This window comes from Channa argus, chromosome 4 (genome assembly GCF_033026475.1).
Source record: "Channa argus isolate prfri chromosome 4, Channa argus male v1.0, whole genome shotgun sequence".
Taxonomy (NCBI): domain Eukaryota; kingdom Metazoa; phylum Chordata; class Actinopteri; order Anabantiformes; family Channidae; genus Channa; species Channa argus.
Genome location: NC_090200.1, coordinates 17656846 through 17676058, shown reverse-complemented (window position 1 = coordinate 17676058; position 19213 = coordinate 17656846). Strand labels below are relative to the sequence as shown.

Here is a 19213-nt window from a genome sequence, read left to right as displayed (position 1 = left end):
GAAAAAGCATCAATTCGTCACTTTTGAGAACTTGCATCTACGAAATAAAAAATTACTAGAATAATTGTTAATTTATCAAAACAGCTGTTAGACTAATATTCTATTTATTGATTGACCAGTACAGCTCTAATAAGGTTGAACACTGACATTCTCTACTTTTTGGTGATGAAGGATAGAATAGAATATTTATTTAATCATTTATAAGAATCACAGTGATAGTTGTGTCTGATACCTCACAAAAAAATGTCCCTGTGAAACTAATCTCAGATATTTTTTATGAATAATGCAATCCTTATCAGTCTTTACCAAATGCTACACTATTTATTGTAGCTATATTTTATTAGTATTTCATAACTTCCCATTAACATAATGTGACAACAAAGAACCAAACATGAAATTCATTGAGAAAGATTGTATGTGTTGCAACTAGAGCAAGTTAGATATCAGTATTCGATTCCTCCGTCTCCAGTGTAAAAATGCTCAGTACAAATACATAAATTTCAGACACGTGTTTGGGTTTGTGTTGGAGTTAGTGATTTATGATGCTTTGAGGTCAGAAACCATCAGATGACACAGACGCAGTTTAGAGGTCACAGAGCCAGGTCAGAGTTCAGGGGTTACCTCAGTGATCAGGCCAGGATAGGGAAATGTGCTGGGAGAAGTTCAAAACTGTCCTGCGGGGGTCTCTGATGTTAGCAACTGGGAGTGTGTATGTGTGTGTTTCCCAGTGGGTCATAATCGATGTGACACAAAGGATGGTGGCACAGACCTAAGTGACCCAGAAGAATTGCAGGATGAAAGAGGAGGAGAAGATACAGATGCTGATAATCAGTAGATATCACCATCTGGGCAGACAGAACGGGGCCAAACAAAGGCAGGCACTGCAACGCTTTTCTGTTGTACACACTGAAGACCAATGTCACAAGAACAGGCAACTTCCCACAATAGATAGATAGAGAGAGAGATAGATCTATAGATAGAGAAGTACAGTGTAGTCATGTGGCTCAGGCCCATTTTAACAGTTAAGTCTTGATTTATGCTGCTCTGCATGCTGTGGTGGGACAATGTCAGCCTATGTGTGTGTGTGTGCTGAGTCAGGGCTTCAGCAAGCCACATTCTGATAATACAAGTCTATGTGAGCATGGATGAATGTATGTTTAGAATAGTTTCGTGGCCAGACAGGCACCAGACAGCCTGAGTCCAGAGTTTAGCTTGGGGGCTGAAATGAGGTTTCTTAGGAGGACGGGAAAGAGGAGGGGGATGCCTCCCATTTCATCCTCATTTGCCTGCACACACATGAAGACCCACACCTTCACACATATGCCAGTATGTACCACACAGAGCACACAGACCAAAACCAATCTTCAAGAATCCCAAACCTCAATAAGTTTGCAGTTTAGGGTGTCATTACTGAATGTTTGAGGCTGTGCCACAAGTTTGGAAGAGAAGACACAGTCCTGTTATAGCTGTGCTGCCTTCTTCTTAGTGTTTCTATAACAGATTAATGCTGATGATGGTGTGTATTCATTTTTATTTCCCAACAATCCCTGCAAGCGTAGCTTAATTCTTCACTCTCTCTTGAGGTTACAGTGAGCCCATCAGTGTCCAATTAAATCCCCCATGGTATGGAAGACATTGAGAGGCTGCTGAAGAGGGGAGAGGAGAATGATGAGAAGGATGGGTTCAAAGAAACCTCCTTGGATTTCTCTATACAATACGTGCATAATGACTACTGCTCACAATTATCTTTGATCTAACGCAAGCCACCCCACTGCCACCCTCCGCTTCCCCACCATCCATCCGCTCATTTTCATACCACTTTATCCTCCATTCCACCCATTCCTGATTCACTGTTCTTTTAATCTTTTTTGTCCTCTCTGCAAAGATGTCCGTCCTCTGTTGTCTCTTTAAATGTCTTTAGTTAAACTGCCTGAGTGACTTCAGCAATGACAAATATATTTACTATCTCTCATGTCAATGCATACACATGCAGATACCCCCTCCTCTTTGATATGTGAGGGGATACAGAGTGACTGTGTAATGAGGCTCACTCAGTCGGGGTCAGTTACCTCACCATAATGTGGGGGGTATAAAGAAAACAAGAGGGGAAGGAAAAAGCAGGAATAATAGCAAGATGAAGAATGGCTTTCTCTTATATTTCCATCATCCTTCTCCCTTTATTTGTCATCTTCTCTGTGTTCCCTGTCAGCGGTTAGCGTGCTGCATGGACACAGGGGAGAGTGGAGGGATGGAGCACACAGAAAATGTTTAAGTGCTGATGGCAGCCCCTGGTTGCTGCTGGGACCGGGGTGTCAGCTTTTATTCTCCCACAGCATGCATCTGACAGGCAAATGATAGAGAAAGAGCCAGGGAGGAGAAGTGAGGGGAAAGCGACGGGGAGGGAGCCTGCCTCTTGTGTCTGTGATGTTGTCTGTTTTGAAGACAGAACAACACCTTCAGGAGGACAGAGGAGGTCCCAAGGGATGGATGAGGTTGGTATTTTATTGACCACACTGCTAAACTATTTCCCTCATCTTTTTTACATCCTTTTTTCTATCTCTCTGCGCTCGTCACTACTCAGTGATAGATTGAGTTCTACTTCTCCCTCTGTGACATTCCACGGTGTTTCCCCAGCGATGAGGTCAGAGGTGGTTGCTTGTTATTGGCTGTTGTCTGTAATCATCATTGATCGTGTTTGTTGTCCCCCCCCAAACACACACACACACACACACACACACACACACACACACACACACACACACACACACACACACACACACACACTCACACACTTTCTCTCTTGACCTTGCCGACCCTGCTCTGTAAAGTATGACCCCCAGGAGCCAAAGGGTCTTCACTGTCTTGACCCTGAGATTAGGGGTGTTTACAGAGTGTTTGTGTGTATGTGTTGCAGTCTGGCAGCTATGGGTGATCGTACAGAAAAGTAGAAATAAAATTAGCTTGAAGTTTGATTTAAACCTAAATGCCAAAACGTGACAAAATTGTTCTTTTTCTGACAACCATCCCCTAACATCATACCCCTCTCCTCAACCCCCCCTCCCATCTCTCCATCCTCTTTTCTGTTTCCTTAGTATACTTTATCTCTTCTCCCCAGTCTTCCCCCACTGTCAGTTTGTGGTTGGCTGATGTTTCACAACTGCTCTCACAGCTGCTGATCAGTCTGTGTGGTTGTGTGCATCTGTGTGTAAGAGTTTTTCATGTCTGCTTGCATGACTGATCTACATACTTGTGTGTTTACACAAAGTTAAGTGTTTATAGTCATGTGTGTACTCTATACAGTGTGTCTTACAGTGGTCTCTCTTCATTGATTCAGCTGTGACGGACAGGGTTATAGATAGCTCATTGAGATCCTCATGATCAGTCAATCACCGGCACGCTTCCTCATCACATCTCACACTGAGCAGAAAACAAAAAAGAAATATACGGAACAGAGATTAAAACAAAAGGGCTGGGAAGAGTAGAAATGATGAGGAAATAGGAAGGGAGTAAAATAACTGAGCTAGTGAAATACAGCATTAAATTTTAGTAACACGCTGGGCCCTTCTATATTCTCATACTTGCCCATGCAATGAAGCAAACTCTGCGTGGTTATGTGGCACGATGAGTGAGAGGGGAAGTGACAGAGAGAAATAAACGCTACTGTGTGGAGATGAAGACAGTGATAGAGCAACTAGGTTCCTCCAGTCTGCCGTGGATACACAGACTGAATCCATACGTGGCAAAAAGACATGCTGAAAAGGCACCACTAACATTATTTTACCATAGAGCAGAACAACCTCTTAAAATTGCTGATAATAGCACATCATTCCCTTGTGATGCAGCTTGGTTTGATGGTTTGTGTGTGTATGCATGTGTGTGTCTATGTGTGTGTGTTTGTGTGTGTGTGTGGGCAGCTGATTCTGGCTCCAACATGGCTGTGATAGAACTGGGATGGGACGTTAGCGCGCCCAGAGTGGACAGTAATTGATGGAAAGGCCAGCTAATGTGATGTGTCAGACATATGAGGCCTATCTAATCAATGGAAGCTTGTGACATGTTTTGAGGCAATGTGTGTGTGTGTGTGTGCGTGTGTGTGTGTGTGCGTGCATGGATGATACAGTTATGCTGGTCAGATCACGGTACACACTTGCGTGTCTGTGGTCCAAAGAAGCAGACTGTTGATTTTCAGGACTGGAGGCTGGAAAAGAAGAGAAGAGGAAAGAGAAGACGAAGAGGAGATCTGAATGAAGCAGATGCTTAAGGGCAGGTTTTAACCCTCCCTACCACTCTACACATACACACACACAGACACACTTTTTCCTCCCCTTCACTCACCCTTACTATCTCTCCCATGATGAATCAGCTGTCACTCAGGCACCAGTCCAATCTACTGATAATGAGAACTGAATCAACACCCTCTCTTCCACCCTCTTTCTCTTTCTCTCTATCGCTTTTATTCACAAGCACACACAGACACACACACACATGCACACACATACACATGCACAGAAACACACACACACACACACAGACACGTGTGTGCCTCACTCACATAAACTCATTTATCTCTCCCTCACTCATCCGTCTTATGATTCTCCTCTGCTCTTTTTTCCTCCCTCCCTCCCTGGTTCCCTCCCCCCCCCCCTGCTCCCTCCCCCCTGCTCCCTCCTCCTCCTCTGTGCTCGCTGAGCAAACCAGTCAGTGGTGGGACTGAAGCAAAAGAGGAAGGATAAAACAAGAATAGACAGAAAAGAGAACAGAGGCAGAGAAAAACAGATTATTATACAGGAAAATGAGCAAGAGGCTGCTGAATGAATAACAAGGAAGGGATTACACAGCACAGGACTAAAAAAGCGGAGAGAACGCCAGCTGAAGACTCTACTCTCTTTCTCTCTGTCTCTCACTCCTTTCTCCCTCTTTCTATTCTTTTTGTCACTCCTCTAACTCTGTCTCCCCCTCCCAGATGACCTCCTCAGGAAAAAAGATGGCATGAGCACACTGTCACTGATACTTGCTTGTGGAGTATTATTCCTCTTCTTTGTCCCTTTCTCTTCTTCTCTTTTTCTTCATCTCTGTGAAGAGAAGAAGTGGGAGGTAGACAGAGGCTGACCTCTCTCCTAACAGAGAGAGCCGGAGCTTGGAGCCGGCTGATGACTTACACTAACAACGAGCCCCTTAACCTGGCCTACCACAGCCCGATCCCCCTGACGACCCCCTCCATACCTCCTGTAACGTCTTATTCTCCAAGTCAGCAGAGAAGTTATCCAGGACCATGTTTGGATTAAAGACTCCACACTTCTACGTTCCAGGTAAGAACACTTTTATTCAGTATTTCCTGTTTTCTGTGGACTGATCTGTGTTAGTTTTCTTTATTGTGTAAAACTGTATCCAATTGTGGGCTGGTCACATGGCTGCAGAGAGTGAATTTCCCTTTGATTCAATCATTCCTTGAAGGCATAATTAATAGCTTGAGTGATGTCACATTGATTTACTGTCTTGTGCCAAGAAGGGAGAGAGAGTGCTCTTGTAATAGTCATGGATACAGCAGCCATCGTGTTAAATAATGTTTTTTTTACTAATTAAGCCATTTTAAGACAGACAAGAAACTGTTATTGCTGATATATCCTCAATGAAAATATGACTTGCTCGTTGTATTGACCCACTGATATTTATGTATTGCATTCTTTTAGTTGGTGCATTTTAATTAACTATTGTAAAAGTTTTATGTATAACTGGAATGATTCCCATAAACTAAAGTGTACACATTGTTTTGTTAGTTTATAAGTAAAAAAGTTGTTTGGTAATGATTTATCATTAATTAATATATAATATAAAACATTCCTTCATTCCATCACAGCTGAACTTAACTTAATAAATAAATATTAAATTAAATATTTTTTTCCATTTTTGGTCTGGCCAATAATAGATTTACATATCACATACATAAAACTGATTATTTAAAGCAGTGAAATAAAATGAAATCGTTTAATATAGTTGTTGATTTTTTGCAATTACCCACTGACGTATCTCTTATTGAGGAAACCTGAATGTTTATTTTATGTGGTGTGATGTGCCAGTGTCAGTGCAGGCAGGTGTGAGGTAACCTGAGAAAAGTCTTTAAAAATGCCTAATGGCAGGATGTCACTGAAAAAAGCAAATGTGTGTGTGTGTGTGTGTGTGTGTGTGTGAAGGGGGCTGGTGATACGAGAGAGAGGCAGGGAGGAAGGGACGAACTGATAGGGGGAATTAGAGGGCGGAGGGCAGATTAAACAGTGTTCTTTCCCTTGTTAATGTTTTATGATGGTTTTTAAATTACACATCTGCTTTCTATAAATCATTGAATCAGAGTTGTAATGTGGTGCTTTGTCACTGTTTGTATATTTCTGTGTGATTATGTGTTCACTATCTGTGTGTGCATATGGACAAGAAATGAAGAAGAAGAAAATCTTTCCAGGAAGCAACAACCTCCCCCCTCCCCCTCCTCCCCTCAACTCTTTCATCTTTTATTTTTCAGTTTCCTAGGTCTTGGTTAATGTCTATGTAATGTGTGTGTACTTTTGAGCATCTGTGTGCAGAAGTGTGTGTGTGTGGCGAGTGTGTGTGTGTGTGTGTGTGTGTGTGAACCCGACTGTGCATGTGTAAATGGGTTTTTGTCATAGCTGGCACCTTTATAATCGTGTGTATCTGTGTCTCCGTGTGCACCTGCTGATTCTGGGTGTCTGTTTTTGTTTGTGTGTGTATGTGTGTGTATGCTTGTGCGTGTATGTGTGTGTGTGTGTGTGTGTGTGTGTGCATGGCATGTGTGCGCATGCTATCATCCTTCACACGGTGGAAGATGCCCCAGCCCCCCTTCTGGTCCTAACTGCCGTTGCTGTGGAGACAGTGTCAGCCACACGCTTGCTTCTCAATGATCATTTGACAATGTTGGGGGTGAGGGATAAAGGCTGTGTGTGTGTGTGTGTGTTTTTGAGTGCAACGTGAAGTGATTATTGTGTGATTAGTCAGGGTAGAAGGAGTGAAGCAGAGTAAGGATGAGAGAGGAATGGAGATTAGAGACAACAAAAGAAAATCAGGTTAATGACACACATTATCTACGTGGAAATATTTCATGAAAACCATCTACAGCATAAGGAAAAAACATGTGTGATAGAAGGCATGAGGGAGAGTCAGAGTAGATGTGTGTCTTTGCTACATTCACGCGTTGTTACCCAGAGCACACCGTGACCTTAACATGGTATCATAAGGAAAAGAAAGTGGCATTTTGCTATCTCCCACACTCCAGACCCCCTGGTAATATATGCTACACAGCAGTTCACTGTTTTCCCTCAGTGACTTGTCAGTTGATCGCTATCCAAATGTCTTTTCAGAAGTATTTTTTGTGTTTTGTTTTTTATCAAAATGCATTCCCAGGAGAAGGAGCATCAAGGCTGCTGGGAGTTTGCAATTCATGAAATAAACAAAACCATTCTATTTAAATACAGTATAGAGCTGTGATATTCGCTCAGTACTTTTCAACTCCTCTGAGGCTCTAAACCTATTTGTTGCAACTGATAGTATAAACCTTTTAATCTGAGTCATAAATACTGGTGTTTTACTACATCACTATAGGCACTATAGCTTTTAAAAATGTTAACAATAAGTTATATTTAAGGGACTTCATTTAGCTGCATATCTGGACCTCTAGTGACTGTAGGATTGAGTTGAGCTATTTGCACAAAGGAATTAGCATTTGAGACTTTGAAAGTACTGGATAGTATTGATAGTTTTATACTTTTTATTAGATTTTTTTCAAAACAAGAAAAGAAAATACTACTACATGTATCCTTTAATCCTATTAACAGAAGATAATTCATCTCCGGCTCTTACAATGTCACCAGGTCAATCCCAGCTCAAATGTCTACATGAAGAATGGGCGCACGCTCTGTGACATTTGGTTTCTGTCCATGTATGCAATCACTCACATGCACACGCACACATATTATCCCCAGTGAGTCAATAGGGTGAGAAAGCCGGGATTGTTGATGTGTGTATTAGCCTGTCACATTTATTGGCTGCTGTGGTATTTTCGGGGGCTGGGTAGCTCAGTTCGACTTGACCTCTGCATTGATTTCCATGATATGTGTTAGAGCTACAAGGACACTGTGGCTTGTGATTTATGGCAGATGTCACATAAAAGTACAAACACACACACATACTCAGCATCAGGCTTCTGTATTGTGAGTGTGGCATTTGATAACTTAACTTTGAATCCCTTTCCTGCAATGAACTGCACAGTTCTACATATACAAATGAATATTGTTTTAAGCTGCAGAGGAGAAATGTCTTACAAAATACATTGTAAACATTGTGAGAAAGGCTGTCTTTCATTTACAGAGTTCCACAAGTAGAACTGAGCAAAAAATAGAACAATAATCCATGATAGAAATTAGATAAAAACAAAAGAATTAACACATGGCTCAAGACTAATTTCTGTTACTAATTTCTGTTTGTTTAGTGGTGCAGACAGTCTAAAATGTGACCACCTCTTTCATGTGCCTGACTTCTGATCTTCTCTTGCTTCCCTTTCCTTTCCTACCTCCCTGATTTAAATTTTATTAATTTCATTTTTATTTTAGTTTTTGTTTTTGCGATACCAGGTGGGCTCTGCCTTGTGTGTGATGTTCTGTGCTGGAGCCAGAATTCAATCTCGGCTTCTGAGTCTTTCTTTAACACAGGACATAAAATATGTGTACTTATACACTATATATGTGTTTTAGTGGGTGGAGAATCTGCTGGTACACACATGTGAGTTATTCCTGGCAATATCTATTCTGTGAATGTGCGTGGAAGACTTTGTGTAGTCATGCATAGAACTGAGAAGGGAGCTGCCTTAAAGGAAGCTGCTGTCAGATTCTAGTGCGGTTAATTGTGTGCAGGTGTGTCTGTCTACATCTTTGTGTGCAACTCTGTGTGTATTTGCTCTCACTAGCGTTTGCTGATGAAAACAGGGTCACGGTGCTCCACCTCAAGGGCACTGTTATTAATGAGATGAATAAAAGACCATGACAACAGCTTGATAACACAGAGGAGATGAAAATGCACACACACACACAAATGTAATGTAGGAGCTTTGCAATTTCCCCTCGCCAAGAAAATAAAAGTGCGAAAAAACTATAATCTATTTTTTATGTTTTGTATCCTCCAGAGACAGTGAAAATAAACTCATAGAAAGGGAATGACTAAAACAACGTGTCTCAAACAGAAAACAAACAAGTGAGCAAGTAAGCAAGCCATTCTAATTGGTCAGAGAGCTAGTGTCACTAATGAGCTTTTAATTAACAGAGGATTCATTTAAAGCACAAGTAGATGCAGCAGCACACACCAACACACACACTCATATAGGCAAACATGCCTGAGCTGTGATGTTTACATATATTTCTAACAAACAGGAAGCTTTGATGCGAGATTGCGTACACACACACAAACACAAACACACAAACACACACTGAATCCTGTATGATCACTGAGTTGGTGTGATTGGAATAAATGGCAACAGATTTTGACCCGAGGTGATAACGACAACTTCTGGTAGCTCGCTTATTCACACACATACCCCAGCATGCCGTGTAAAACTGTGATAACCAGCTTGGTGTATGATAAAGAGCAGATGGCAGGAGGATTAGACAAATGAAAACACAGCAGTTAAAACTTGCAGCATATTAATATTTTTTACAGAAAGGTGGGCTCTTTGACACACAAAGGCAAACACGTCTACAGGAATAAAACAGACAAAGAGAGAGAGAGTACTGAGATACTACTCTGTCCCTGCTGGTCCTGCACCATCTGCATGTTCATGAACCATGTCAAAACATAATTGATTAAATGTGTCATTGTGGACAAATGTCTATGTTTCTAGTGGGTTTGTGTGTGTTGGTGTGTGTTTGTGTGTGGGTTTGTGTGTGTGGAAGGGACTTTAACAAAGATGTGGTTAACTGCAGTTAGATGGCAGTTACACCATCAAACAAGGCATGTGTGCTCCATAATGGAGTTATGTTTACAAATGCCTCTGGCACGGATATTTCATGCATGCACGCATGCACACACACATACATACACACACACGCAATCAATGATGTTGCTGTCCTTAAGAGCCTGTTGATTACCCATGGGCATGGCTCTGTCTGCCACCTGGCTGCACAATGTTAGCAGGTTCTCATTGGACTTGCACATGTGACCACATGCACATACATGTATGCACACATGTCAATGGTCTTCACTCATTGACATTATGCAGTCCCTAGCCCCTTACCACACTGGCCAAAAGTTCCTCACAATAATAGTTGTGAACAAAACATTTGCCACACAGTTAAAGAAAGACTTTTACACACAAACACTTCACGTCTCTCAGTATCTAATTCAATCAGCTGGCAATACAATTATAATGTGATTTTAAACGTTCAAGCCTCCAAATCTAAAAACTTTCCAGTGATATGTAGCCATGCAGATATTTCCAGTTTGTCCATAGAGTTATAATCAAGGTACTTGATCCTTTGTTGTGAATAAAAAGTGAAAGTGTAGCTGGATCTGAATACTTTGCCCGTTGATCACATTAACCAAACAGCAAACATTTGTTCAATTAAATTTTTTTCCATACATCACTTTTTAATGATATTATTATGTGTCTTCTTTGGACAAATGAGGTGGATGCTATCATACTACAAAAGACTTGCAGTCTTTGCAAATTTAGATGTTATCTATACTGCAGGTTACAGAAAAGAAAAAATATATAATTAACCAATCATGGTCAACAGTCAAAAATGTGCTCAGATTCTGCATGCGACACACACGCACACACATCAAAGCGTGCAAAAACACACACACTCACATTTATACACATGGTTATAGGGCACATGTTTACTCATGTGTGATCTCTTGCCACCCTGTTTCGCTTCTGAGTGTATTTGCATAATCTGCATAATGATGCCGACTTTAATTGCCAACACCCAGGTAAAGGATCATGTGGTTAAGTGGGAGATCATAATTATGTAAATAATTGGCCTGACCACAGCAAGCTGCTGCTCTTTGCCACCCATCTGGAGAGAGAGAGGAGGAGGAGGAGGGAAAGGAGGAACATTTCGACAGAGAAAGAGAGAGAACCTACACTGAGGTGAGAAAGAGGTGAGAAAGAGGTGAGAAAAAGAGAGTAAAGAGAACAATATGAGGGGAGGGGTGAGAAGGAAAAGGGACAAGGAAATTAACACAGACTAAGATGAAAAACATATGGTAAAAGTGATGGCTGAGAAATTGCTGAGAGGGAGGAAAAATAGATAAAGAAGGAAAAATAAAGAGCAGACAGAAAAAAACTGTTATAAATCAACAGTTAGCATCATGAACATCTTGTTTCTTCATTGACAGAAAAGTGGATGCAATAGGTTACTTTGAATCAGTCCCATAAAGATTTGTCATGTTCACCTAGTGAGTATTAATCTTCCCTTTAAAACAAGTCCAAATAAAATTCTTTCGGCCTGTTTAAGTAACATTTGTTAAAGCCAAATCACAGTAATACAAAAACACTGAGAGACTGACTGCTGTTATTAGTTTTTCATGAAATTTGTTGACTTTATGAGAAAGATACACATATGAAAAACATTCAGCCTCATCTTTTAAACTTCATACAAACTTGATTCAAACATTCAAACTTTTTTCAAACATATCATACAGTCAAAGAGGGAGAAACATTTTGCATTTATTTCAATAGTCTTAATTATGCAAACAGATCACATGTGTGATAAAGAAGAATCCAATCATTTATTACATACATGATTGTGAAGAGAAACAATCACTTGGTCACGTAGTCTGGCACCTGAAGCAACATTAAGAAGAAAAAATGTGAGGTATGCTATACATCATATGTATAAATGTTCAGTTACATTATCTGATGACAAAAACTGTGCCAATATGTCTACTAAAAGTCTACGCTTGAACTGCTGTTTCCAAGGGCAAGAAATCCCCAAATTCTTCTTAAAATAATTTATAATTCTTATGATCCCAGAACATATATGATTAAAAGCACAGAATAGCCTTTGGTAATTTTGTAAGCATTAATATTTACATTATTAAAACTATCCCTAAATCAACAATGATAAAATTTTTCAAATACTGTCTAACCCCTAAATTAATTTTAGAACCTTAAATCTTATTTTAACTCCCAGAATGTTCCTTAAAGACATCAGATGCTGTCACATGTTTTTATGTTGAAGATTATATAGCGATACATGAACACAAACACACACACACGCACACATAAGTATACACACGCCTGCTACTGTATCCGTTGCGCAGATGGTAAAGGCAGCAGCCCCTTCACACAGACAAAAGGAAGGTAATTCTCTCTGCAGGACGTGAACTGAGCTCGAGCTGGAAAAGAGCAGCACACATCAACACTACCCTCCCCGTTTCCTCATCTCAGCCCCAGGCCAGCAAACATCACAGGAGCAAACTGACATTGTCTGCGTGTGTGTGGGGTGGTTTGGTGTGGTGTGCACACTGCTAAAATAGGCTTGAAGAAGAGAGACAGAAAAAATAAGAGATGTGGGGAGAGAGGGGGAAAATGAGAGAGATAAAATGAAAAACAGAGAGAGAGTGCAGAGAGGGAGGAGGCAATAAAGAGGATTAGTCCTTATCTATACAGCATTGTGTGTGTTTGTATGTGTATGTTTGCATGCGCACTTTGCCTATGAGGACAAAGTGACTGACTCCAGCCTTACCTTTACCACTGTGTCTCCATCCCCAGGTATCTGTGCTCTTTGGGCTCCCTCTGCTTTGTGTGTGCTGTACACAATGTACTCTATATGTGTATACATATGTGGGTGTTTGTGTGTATGTGTTTGTGTGTGTGTATGTGTGTGTGTGCGTGTGTGTGGTGGTAGTGGGGGCTCCTATGAATACGGTTACTGTGGCTATAGCATGTGTACTTTTAGGGTGTGAGTTTTATGTGTGTTTAAAGAAGTGAAAGTAAATACATGTAAAAACAAAGTGTGTTTAATGAGACATTAGTGAATCTGTCCTGCTTTGTGTGTGTGTGTGTGTGTGTGTGTGTGTGTGTGTGTGTGTGTGTGCTTGTGTGCGTGTATGTGTGTGTGTGTGTGTGTGCGCAAGCTGTTTTACATGTTTATTGTGAACACAACTATACAGAGTGTGTGCAGCTGCCTGAGGAGAATGTTTGTACTCGCCTCCTTGTTGCCTCTGCAGTTTGCCTTTACTGTTTGAATTGCCAATAAATCTTGCTACACAGTGGGTGTATGCACATATACACCTGTTTGTGTTTGTGTGTGTGCATGTGTGTGTGTGTGTGTGTGTGTGTGTGTGTGTGTGTGTGTTTGTGTAAATGCTCAGAAGGTGGGGTTAGTTGCTATAATGATGCTTGTCCAGCCACGTAGCCCGAATGTGTGTGACAGTGTTTCTGTTTATAATCTCCTACCTGACCAAGCTAACAGGCTGCTACAGTGGCTCACTTTCACTGGAAGGGGAAGGAGGAATACATTTAAATAATCAGGGGTTTGGGTTCATGGCTGATATTATGCCTCGCTGCTTTTGTAAATGAGCGTCTGTGTGTGTGTGTGCAAATTAAGAGTGTGTCTGTGTGTGTGTTCATGTATGAGCAAGTGCATCTGTTTTTAAAGACATTTGTGGATGTCTTGGTGGACGGTTCTTGTGCTAAACTATCCCCAGCGCTATAGTTTTTTTCACCAGAGATAAGAAAAGACAAGGAGAGCAGGGGACAAACAGTGCAAGTGCTTGTGTGTTTGTGTGTGGCTGCGTCTACATGTAAAACTGTGTATGCGTGGGTGATGGATAGAGGGCTTTATGAGAGAGGAATAGGCTAATGACCAGGTCTCCAGAGGCAAAGATTCCTGGAGCTATTACTGCCAGAGTTCATAATGGCCTCTGTGCTTGGGCTCTTTTACACGCTGCTTAATGGGGGGATCCTGCAGTCCAGTCCAAGTGTAACACACCTGGAGAATACACACTGCTGTGCGCTTTGACACCAACACTACACACAAATGCACACATATAAACACACAGAGCAGCACATGTTCGATCAGTAGGTTTATCTCCTCTTTCATGCACCTGCAGTTTTATGCACATGCACCTGTGTGCATTTTAGTGTTTATTTTTCCCCCTCCCTCTCTCTCTCTCTTTCACTCACACACACACAAACAGCACACAACCGGAATAGGTCACAAAGGATGGAGGTGAGACACCCACCTTGGAGAAAACTGATAGTGTTTGCCTGCAGTGCACAGCCAAACCATAAATCATGTCAAGCTGCACTAGTCTCTGCAGACACACACACACACATACACGCACGCATGGACACATATAATTCTCATTCACTCCCTTTCTTTTCTCTTGTGTAGGTTTGAGTACAAGAGAGGAGGATTTGGGGATTACAGAGGAGCCTCACTTTTTTCTTCTTTTTTCCGTTGCCTCCTTCAGTACTTGTTGTTTCCACAGAGAGAAAAGTAGGGAAGTAGGGGGGGCGCTAATCTGTATGTGTGTGTGTGTGTGTGTGTGTGTGTGTGTCTGTGTCCCCACGCACACACACACACAATTATGTGTCTATTAGACTGTATGTATGCCAGTGTGTGTTTGTGTGAGTCTTTCATCAGTGAATGGATCTCAGGGAAAGTCTTGAAGGAGACTGTCTATTCATTGAGGGAAACATCAAAGCTGTTTGGTGTTACTGTGTATCTGGCTTCTTAGAAATGCAAGAGGAAGAGAGGAAAGAGAGTGGGAGAAATAAAACATGTGCAGGAGGAGCAAGATGGACAAGGTAGAAATCTGCACTCGGAAGCGCAAATCGATGCAAAACAGCTGTTAAATAGCTGCAAAGTGGAGCAGCTGCTTGGGAGATGAGCAAGATGAAGGGATGAATGATCAGGAAAGAGACAGACAGAGAGACAGAGAGAGGCCCAAGGGGGATGTTGAAATATTAGACTAAATGAAGCAGGCTGGGTGAGCTTATAGCACATGATGACAGATGAATAACATGTTTACAATGTGATAAATGCTCAAGATAGAAAGTATATGGAAAGGTTTTATAGTGTAAGTACTAAAAATTATCATAATAACTTGTAAACTTGTCAAACATTTAGGCTATGTTTAAACCTGCACGTATCCCATAACTAATTATAAAATAAAAGGTGTCACTTGTAGAGACAAAGGGGCTGAGAACTACCTCTGTGGAGTATTGTACAACCTTTCACTTCATCCCTGACACAAGTAAATGCTGCTCTGTTATGTCACTCTGTTCTCACTGGATGCTCAAATGAGCAGTAGTTTACTAAAAAGTTCTTTATAACAGCTTCAAAAGTGCTAATATTTCAGCTTCATTCACTACTGCAATGCTTTGAGGTAGCTTCCAATGTATATCATTATATCATTATAACATTAGGTGTTACACATTTTGATTAAAATTTGTAAAAACCATATTAAAAAGCAAAGACAGGCAATATAGTAATTCCCACTAATGATTTTTTGTGTCAGTACAACAATGATAAGTTAAATTAACATATTAGTGGCTCTGGAGGAGGAGCTGACTTGAACAGATCTGATTGTCTCTGGTGGACAGTAAACATGTCCAGGGCTTTGAGGTATCAGCAGTCTTCCCTCTCTCCATCCCCTCCATCTCTCCAGGGAGCATCAGTGGAGCAGGTGCTCGCCCCCTCCTCCTCCTCCCTCTCTCTCCCTCCCTCTCTCTCTCTCTCTCTCTCTCTCTCTCTCTCTCTCTCTCGCTCTCTCCCTGAGGACAGTGTTGTCTTTCTCCATCTCACATCTTCACGCCCGTGTGTTCCGGCTCACAGGCTGCACGGCTGTAATTTATTTGCACAAGGATGCGTAAGAATCGCGGATTCTCTTGTATTTCTTGAGGAGGTGAGTGTCCCGACAAACTGTTTCAGGCTTGGCTGGAGTGAAACCTTTCATTTATCCAGCCTGCTGCTTTTGCGGTTACCACGGGGTCGAATTGTTTAATTATCAGTGAATTCTTGTTTGGGCATCGTCTGAGGTGACTTTATCTAATGACCACATGGCTCTCCATTTTAAATATTTTTTATATCATATATCATAAAACCCTGCATATTTATGCGGGGTTTTACTTTATCCGTAGACAACTGTGACTCGTTTTTATTTTTCCTAATTGTTTAGTTTCGACCTTTAAGGGCTCTTATATCTTCATTTAGGTTTTCAACGGTCTGTTGAAGTAATTGGAGTTTCATTTCGATCAAAGCTACTTTTAGATGAACTGGAATACAGTGTTTGAGTCAGCCGAGCGAACTGGTTGAGCTTGACGGACAGTGTGAAGACCTTGGGTGTGTTAAGGACAACGACAAACCAACTTCCGGTTGAAACTTTTAAAGTAAAGCGTCACGGTGGCTTTAATCTGACCAAAATAGGATTGTGAGTGGAGTTTGAGCACAAGCCCCCGACATAGGTTTTCCCTCATAAAGTGATACACCAAGACATCTTCATGTAGGAAATTGTATGTTCTTATTTTGAAGTTAGACCGTCCACTTCCTGTTTCATGTAGCTAACAGCGTGTGTTTTGATGATGCAGCGCTGGTGGCTAGTGTTTGCGGTTTCTTGTTATGTTATCTGTCTTGTCAGACTTGTCGGTGATCAAACACTATTCCTGTTGGAGGGAGTGCTTTTAACGGACATGACCTGAAGCTTTGCGGTGTGTCGCCCGCTTGTGATGATTTGTCAGACAGCGCCCATGGGAGTCAGAGGAGTCGCCCTTTAATCCGGGACCCTTAACAGCGGCTGTATTGTTCGGCAGAGATAGATGCCGCCGGGCGTATTAGCAGCAGTCAAGTGGATCACGTCCAGCCCGCAGGTGGAGTTCAGCACACACACACACACACACACACACACACACACACACACACACACACACACACACACACACACACACACTCCATGCACCATGTGCTGCTCGTGACCTGCCGTAGAGCAGCTGCTCAGCAGGGGTTACTGAGTAAACCTCCAATCTCTATAATTACCTCCCTCTCACACATATAGCTCCTGCAAACCCGGGCTCCACCGCTCCCACACCTTTATGGCTTCAGATTTAGCTCGATGTTTTTATCTCAAAACCACGTTATTCTGTAGATTAGCCAATTTAAAAACTGCAGAAACATCTTTCACCATGCTGTTGCTCTGTGTTGTGTATTGGTAGGCTGTCACTGGGAGCCCATACATATCTCATCTTATTCGTTTTGGTAGGTTTCAGCTCCTGTACTTTCAGTAGAACTGAAACTTTTGGACATAAATCAAATAATCACTTAAACCATAAGGTCATTTATCAAAAAAACAAAATTTTCTTGTGGCAATTTTTAATACACATTTTTTGTATCCTTGTAAGAACTATAAATATCAAGTTTTTAGTTTTTCGGTTATGATTGGTGGAAAAAAACAGGAAATAGGCTATTGAAGATATGACATAGATAAAATTGTTGGTACCCACCCACAAAAAAGAAGAACCACAATTTTCTCTGAAATGTTTAAATTGACAAAACTAATAAAAGAAACAAAAGGTTTGACTTTGCTTTTGATTTTAAATACCATATACTATTTTAAATAATGCAACAGATAAAAATGACAGATATATTAGAAAAGATCATAAATAACTGGATTACACTTATATTTTAAACTTTCCTGTGTGTCCTGTTATTAGCATCATGCATGTCACTAAGCCCTTTTAATTAGAGAAAAGTAGTCACTCTGCTGTTTGGTTTGGCCGTTGTCATATTATTAAAAATATTTTGTTTAATCAAAAATTTTAAAAGTCTGATTTGTATTTCTTTTATTTCTTGGATTGCTTTTTTCAGTTTAAGTTGAAAGGTAGGGTACCAATTCTATTCACATTTATAAAAGCACAAACACATAATTAATCAAACATTAAAAACAGGTTATTTCTGTTTTTAAAAAACTTTGAACCATTCTCTCCACAAGCTCCATTTTAAGGTTTAGGAGGAAAAAAGGGGGAAATTGCTTAGAAAAGAAGAGTTTACATAGCTCTTGTAGGTTTTATAGATGTTTCAAAAGCCTATCCCAGCTGTCATAGGGTTAGAGTTGGGGTATACATAGGACAGGTCTATAGATCCTACTTTTATAGGACTAGCTGTTGTTTGTCAGCTGCACTCATATGTGATGTTCTGAAAAGTGTTGCAGGATTCTATAAAACTATAGTATTTCCAAAATAGTCCAAAATGTATTGTAACATAGAGAGGTGCTGCTGAGCATTTGTAATCAATTTGAAACATTCTCCTTTATTGTACTTTGATAATTGCTAATGCGTTAGTGTTAAAGGGGTACCTTAAGTTACCTATTGTTGCTTTAGCACTAAAAGGTAAAATTACTAATTGTTTAAGATGAGAGAAAATGTTATAATTAATCAAATGTTTTAAAGCAAAATCTCCTCGGCCTCATTTTCTGGGTCCAAAGATGCTGGTTGTCTTTTATAATAATAAAGTGTATGGATTTGGACTCTCATTTTGACAAAACTAGATATTTGAAAACACTTTGAAGAACGTGATGGACAGTGTTCACTTTTTTCTTTTAATTTGTATCCCGAGGAATTATACAGAAAGTAATGAATAAATTAATTGAGAAGTCATTATTTTCAGCCCTAAAGCACAACCTGGAGGCAATGAGCAAATGACTTTGTTACAGCAATAACAGAGTCCAGATTCAGTCATAGGAATCAACATCAGACAGTAAAGTTAACTGATACTGAGGTAATAAATGAACTAACAAGGCTGCTTTCCACATTGCTCTGGCTGAATTTGTAGAGTGATAACATGAGGAAATAGTCCATAAAATCAGTTAACTTAATCATCTCAGCCTTGCTCTGATTTGCTGACCCTATGTGCACCCTAGATATACCTTTCAACACTAACATCATTGTTTACTATAGAGATGGTTGTTTTGCAGCTTGCAATTACACCCTGCACTTTATACTTACCCTACACCTGCCTGATTGGCCAGTCTGTGTGCATCAGTCTTCATACATCTTTTTGCAATGAGAGTGTGTCTGTGAGTGTCTCCACCCCATGTTTGTTCAGTTGCTTGAGGTCTAGCCACAGCGGTGTCAGCACCTGGTGAGGTGAGCCGGCCTCAGGCCAGAGGAGGAGGAACTATGGCTGTCAACTGTCACCACCTTCTGTATACG

General features: G+C 40.8%; 1 protein-coding gene and 1 long non-coding RNA gene across 4 annotated transcripts in view; one reads left to right on the top strand and one right to left on the bottom strand.

The window, feature by feature from the left end:
• The first annotated feature begins 4704 nt into the window (after positions 1 to 4704).
• LOC137125649 (genetic suppressor element 1-like) overlaps positions 4705 to 19213 on the top strand; it is a 32691-nt gene continuing 18182 nt past the window's right edge. Inside the window, exons 1-2 of one of the 3 annotated variants that reach the window (XM_067501454.1) lie at positions 15777 to 15915; positions 16648 to 16876. Coding sequence is in view for 1 of the 3 variants with exons in the window: in XM_067501452.1 (XP_067357553.1) it covers positions 5273 to 5309 (37 nt within the window). In the remaining 2 variants the exon portion in view is untranslated. Of the gene's footprint in view, positions 5310 to 15767; positions 15916 to 16647; positions 16877 to 19213 lie in introns of those variants that run through there. The other 2 variants (XM_067501452.1, XM_067501456.1) reach the window with 2 other exon arrangements.
• On the bottom strand, positions 11602 to 12826 carry LOC137125665 (uncharacterized). Its single transcript, XR_010914182.1, has 3 exons — positions 12747 to 12826; positions 12297 to 12538; positions 11602 to 11842 (listed from the first exon to the last, which is right to left on the bottom strand). It is a non-coding gene; the product is annotated as an uncharacterized lncRNA (long non-coding RNA).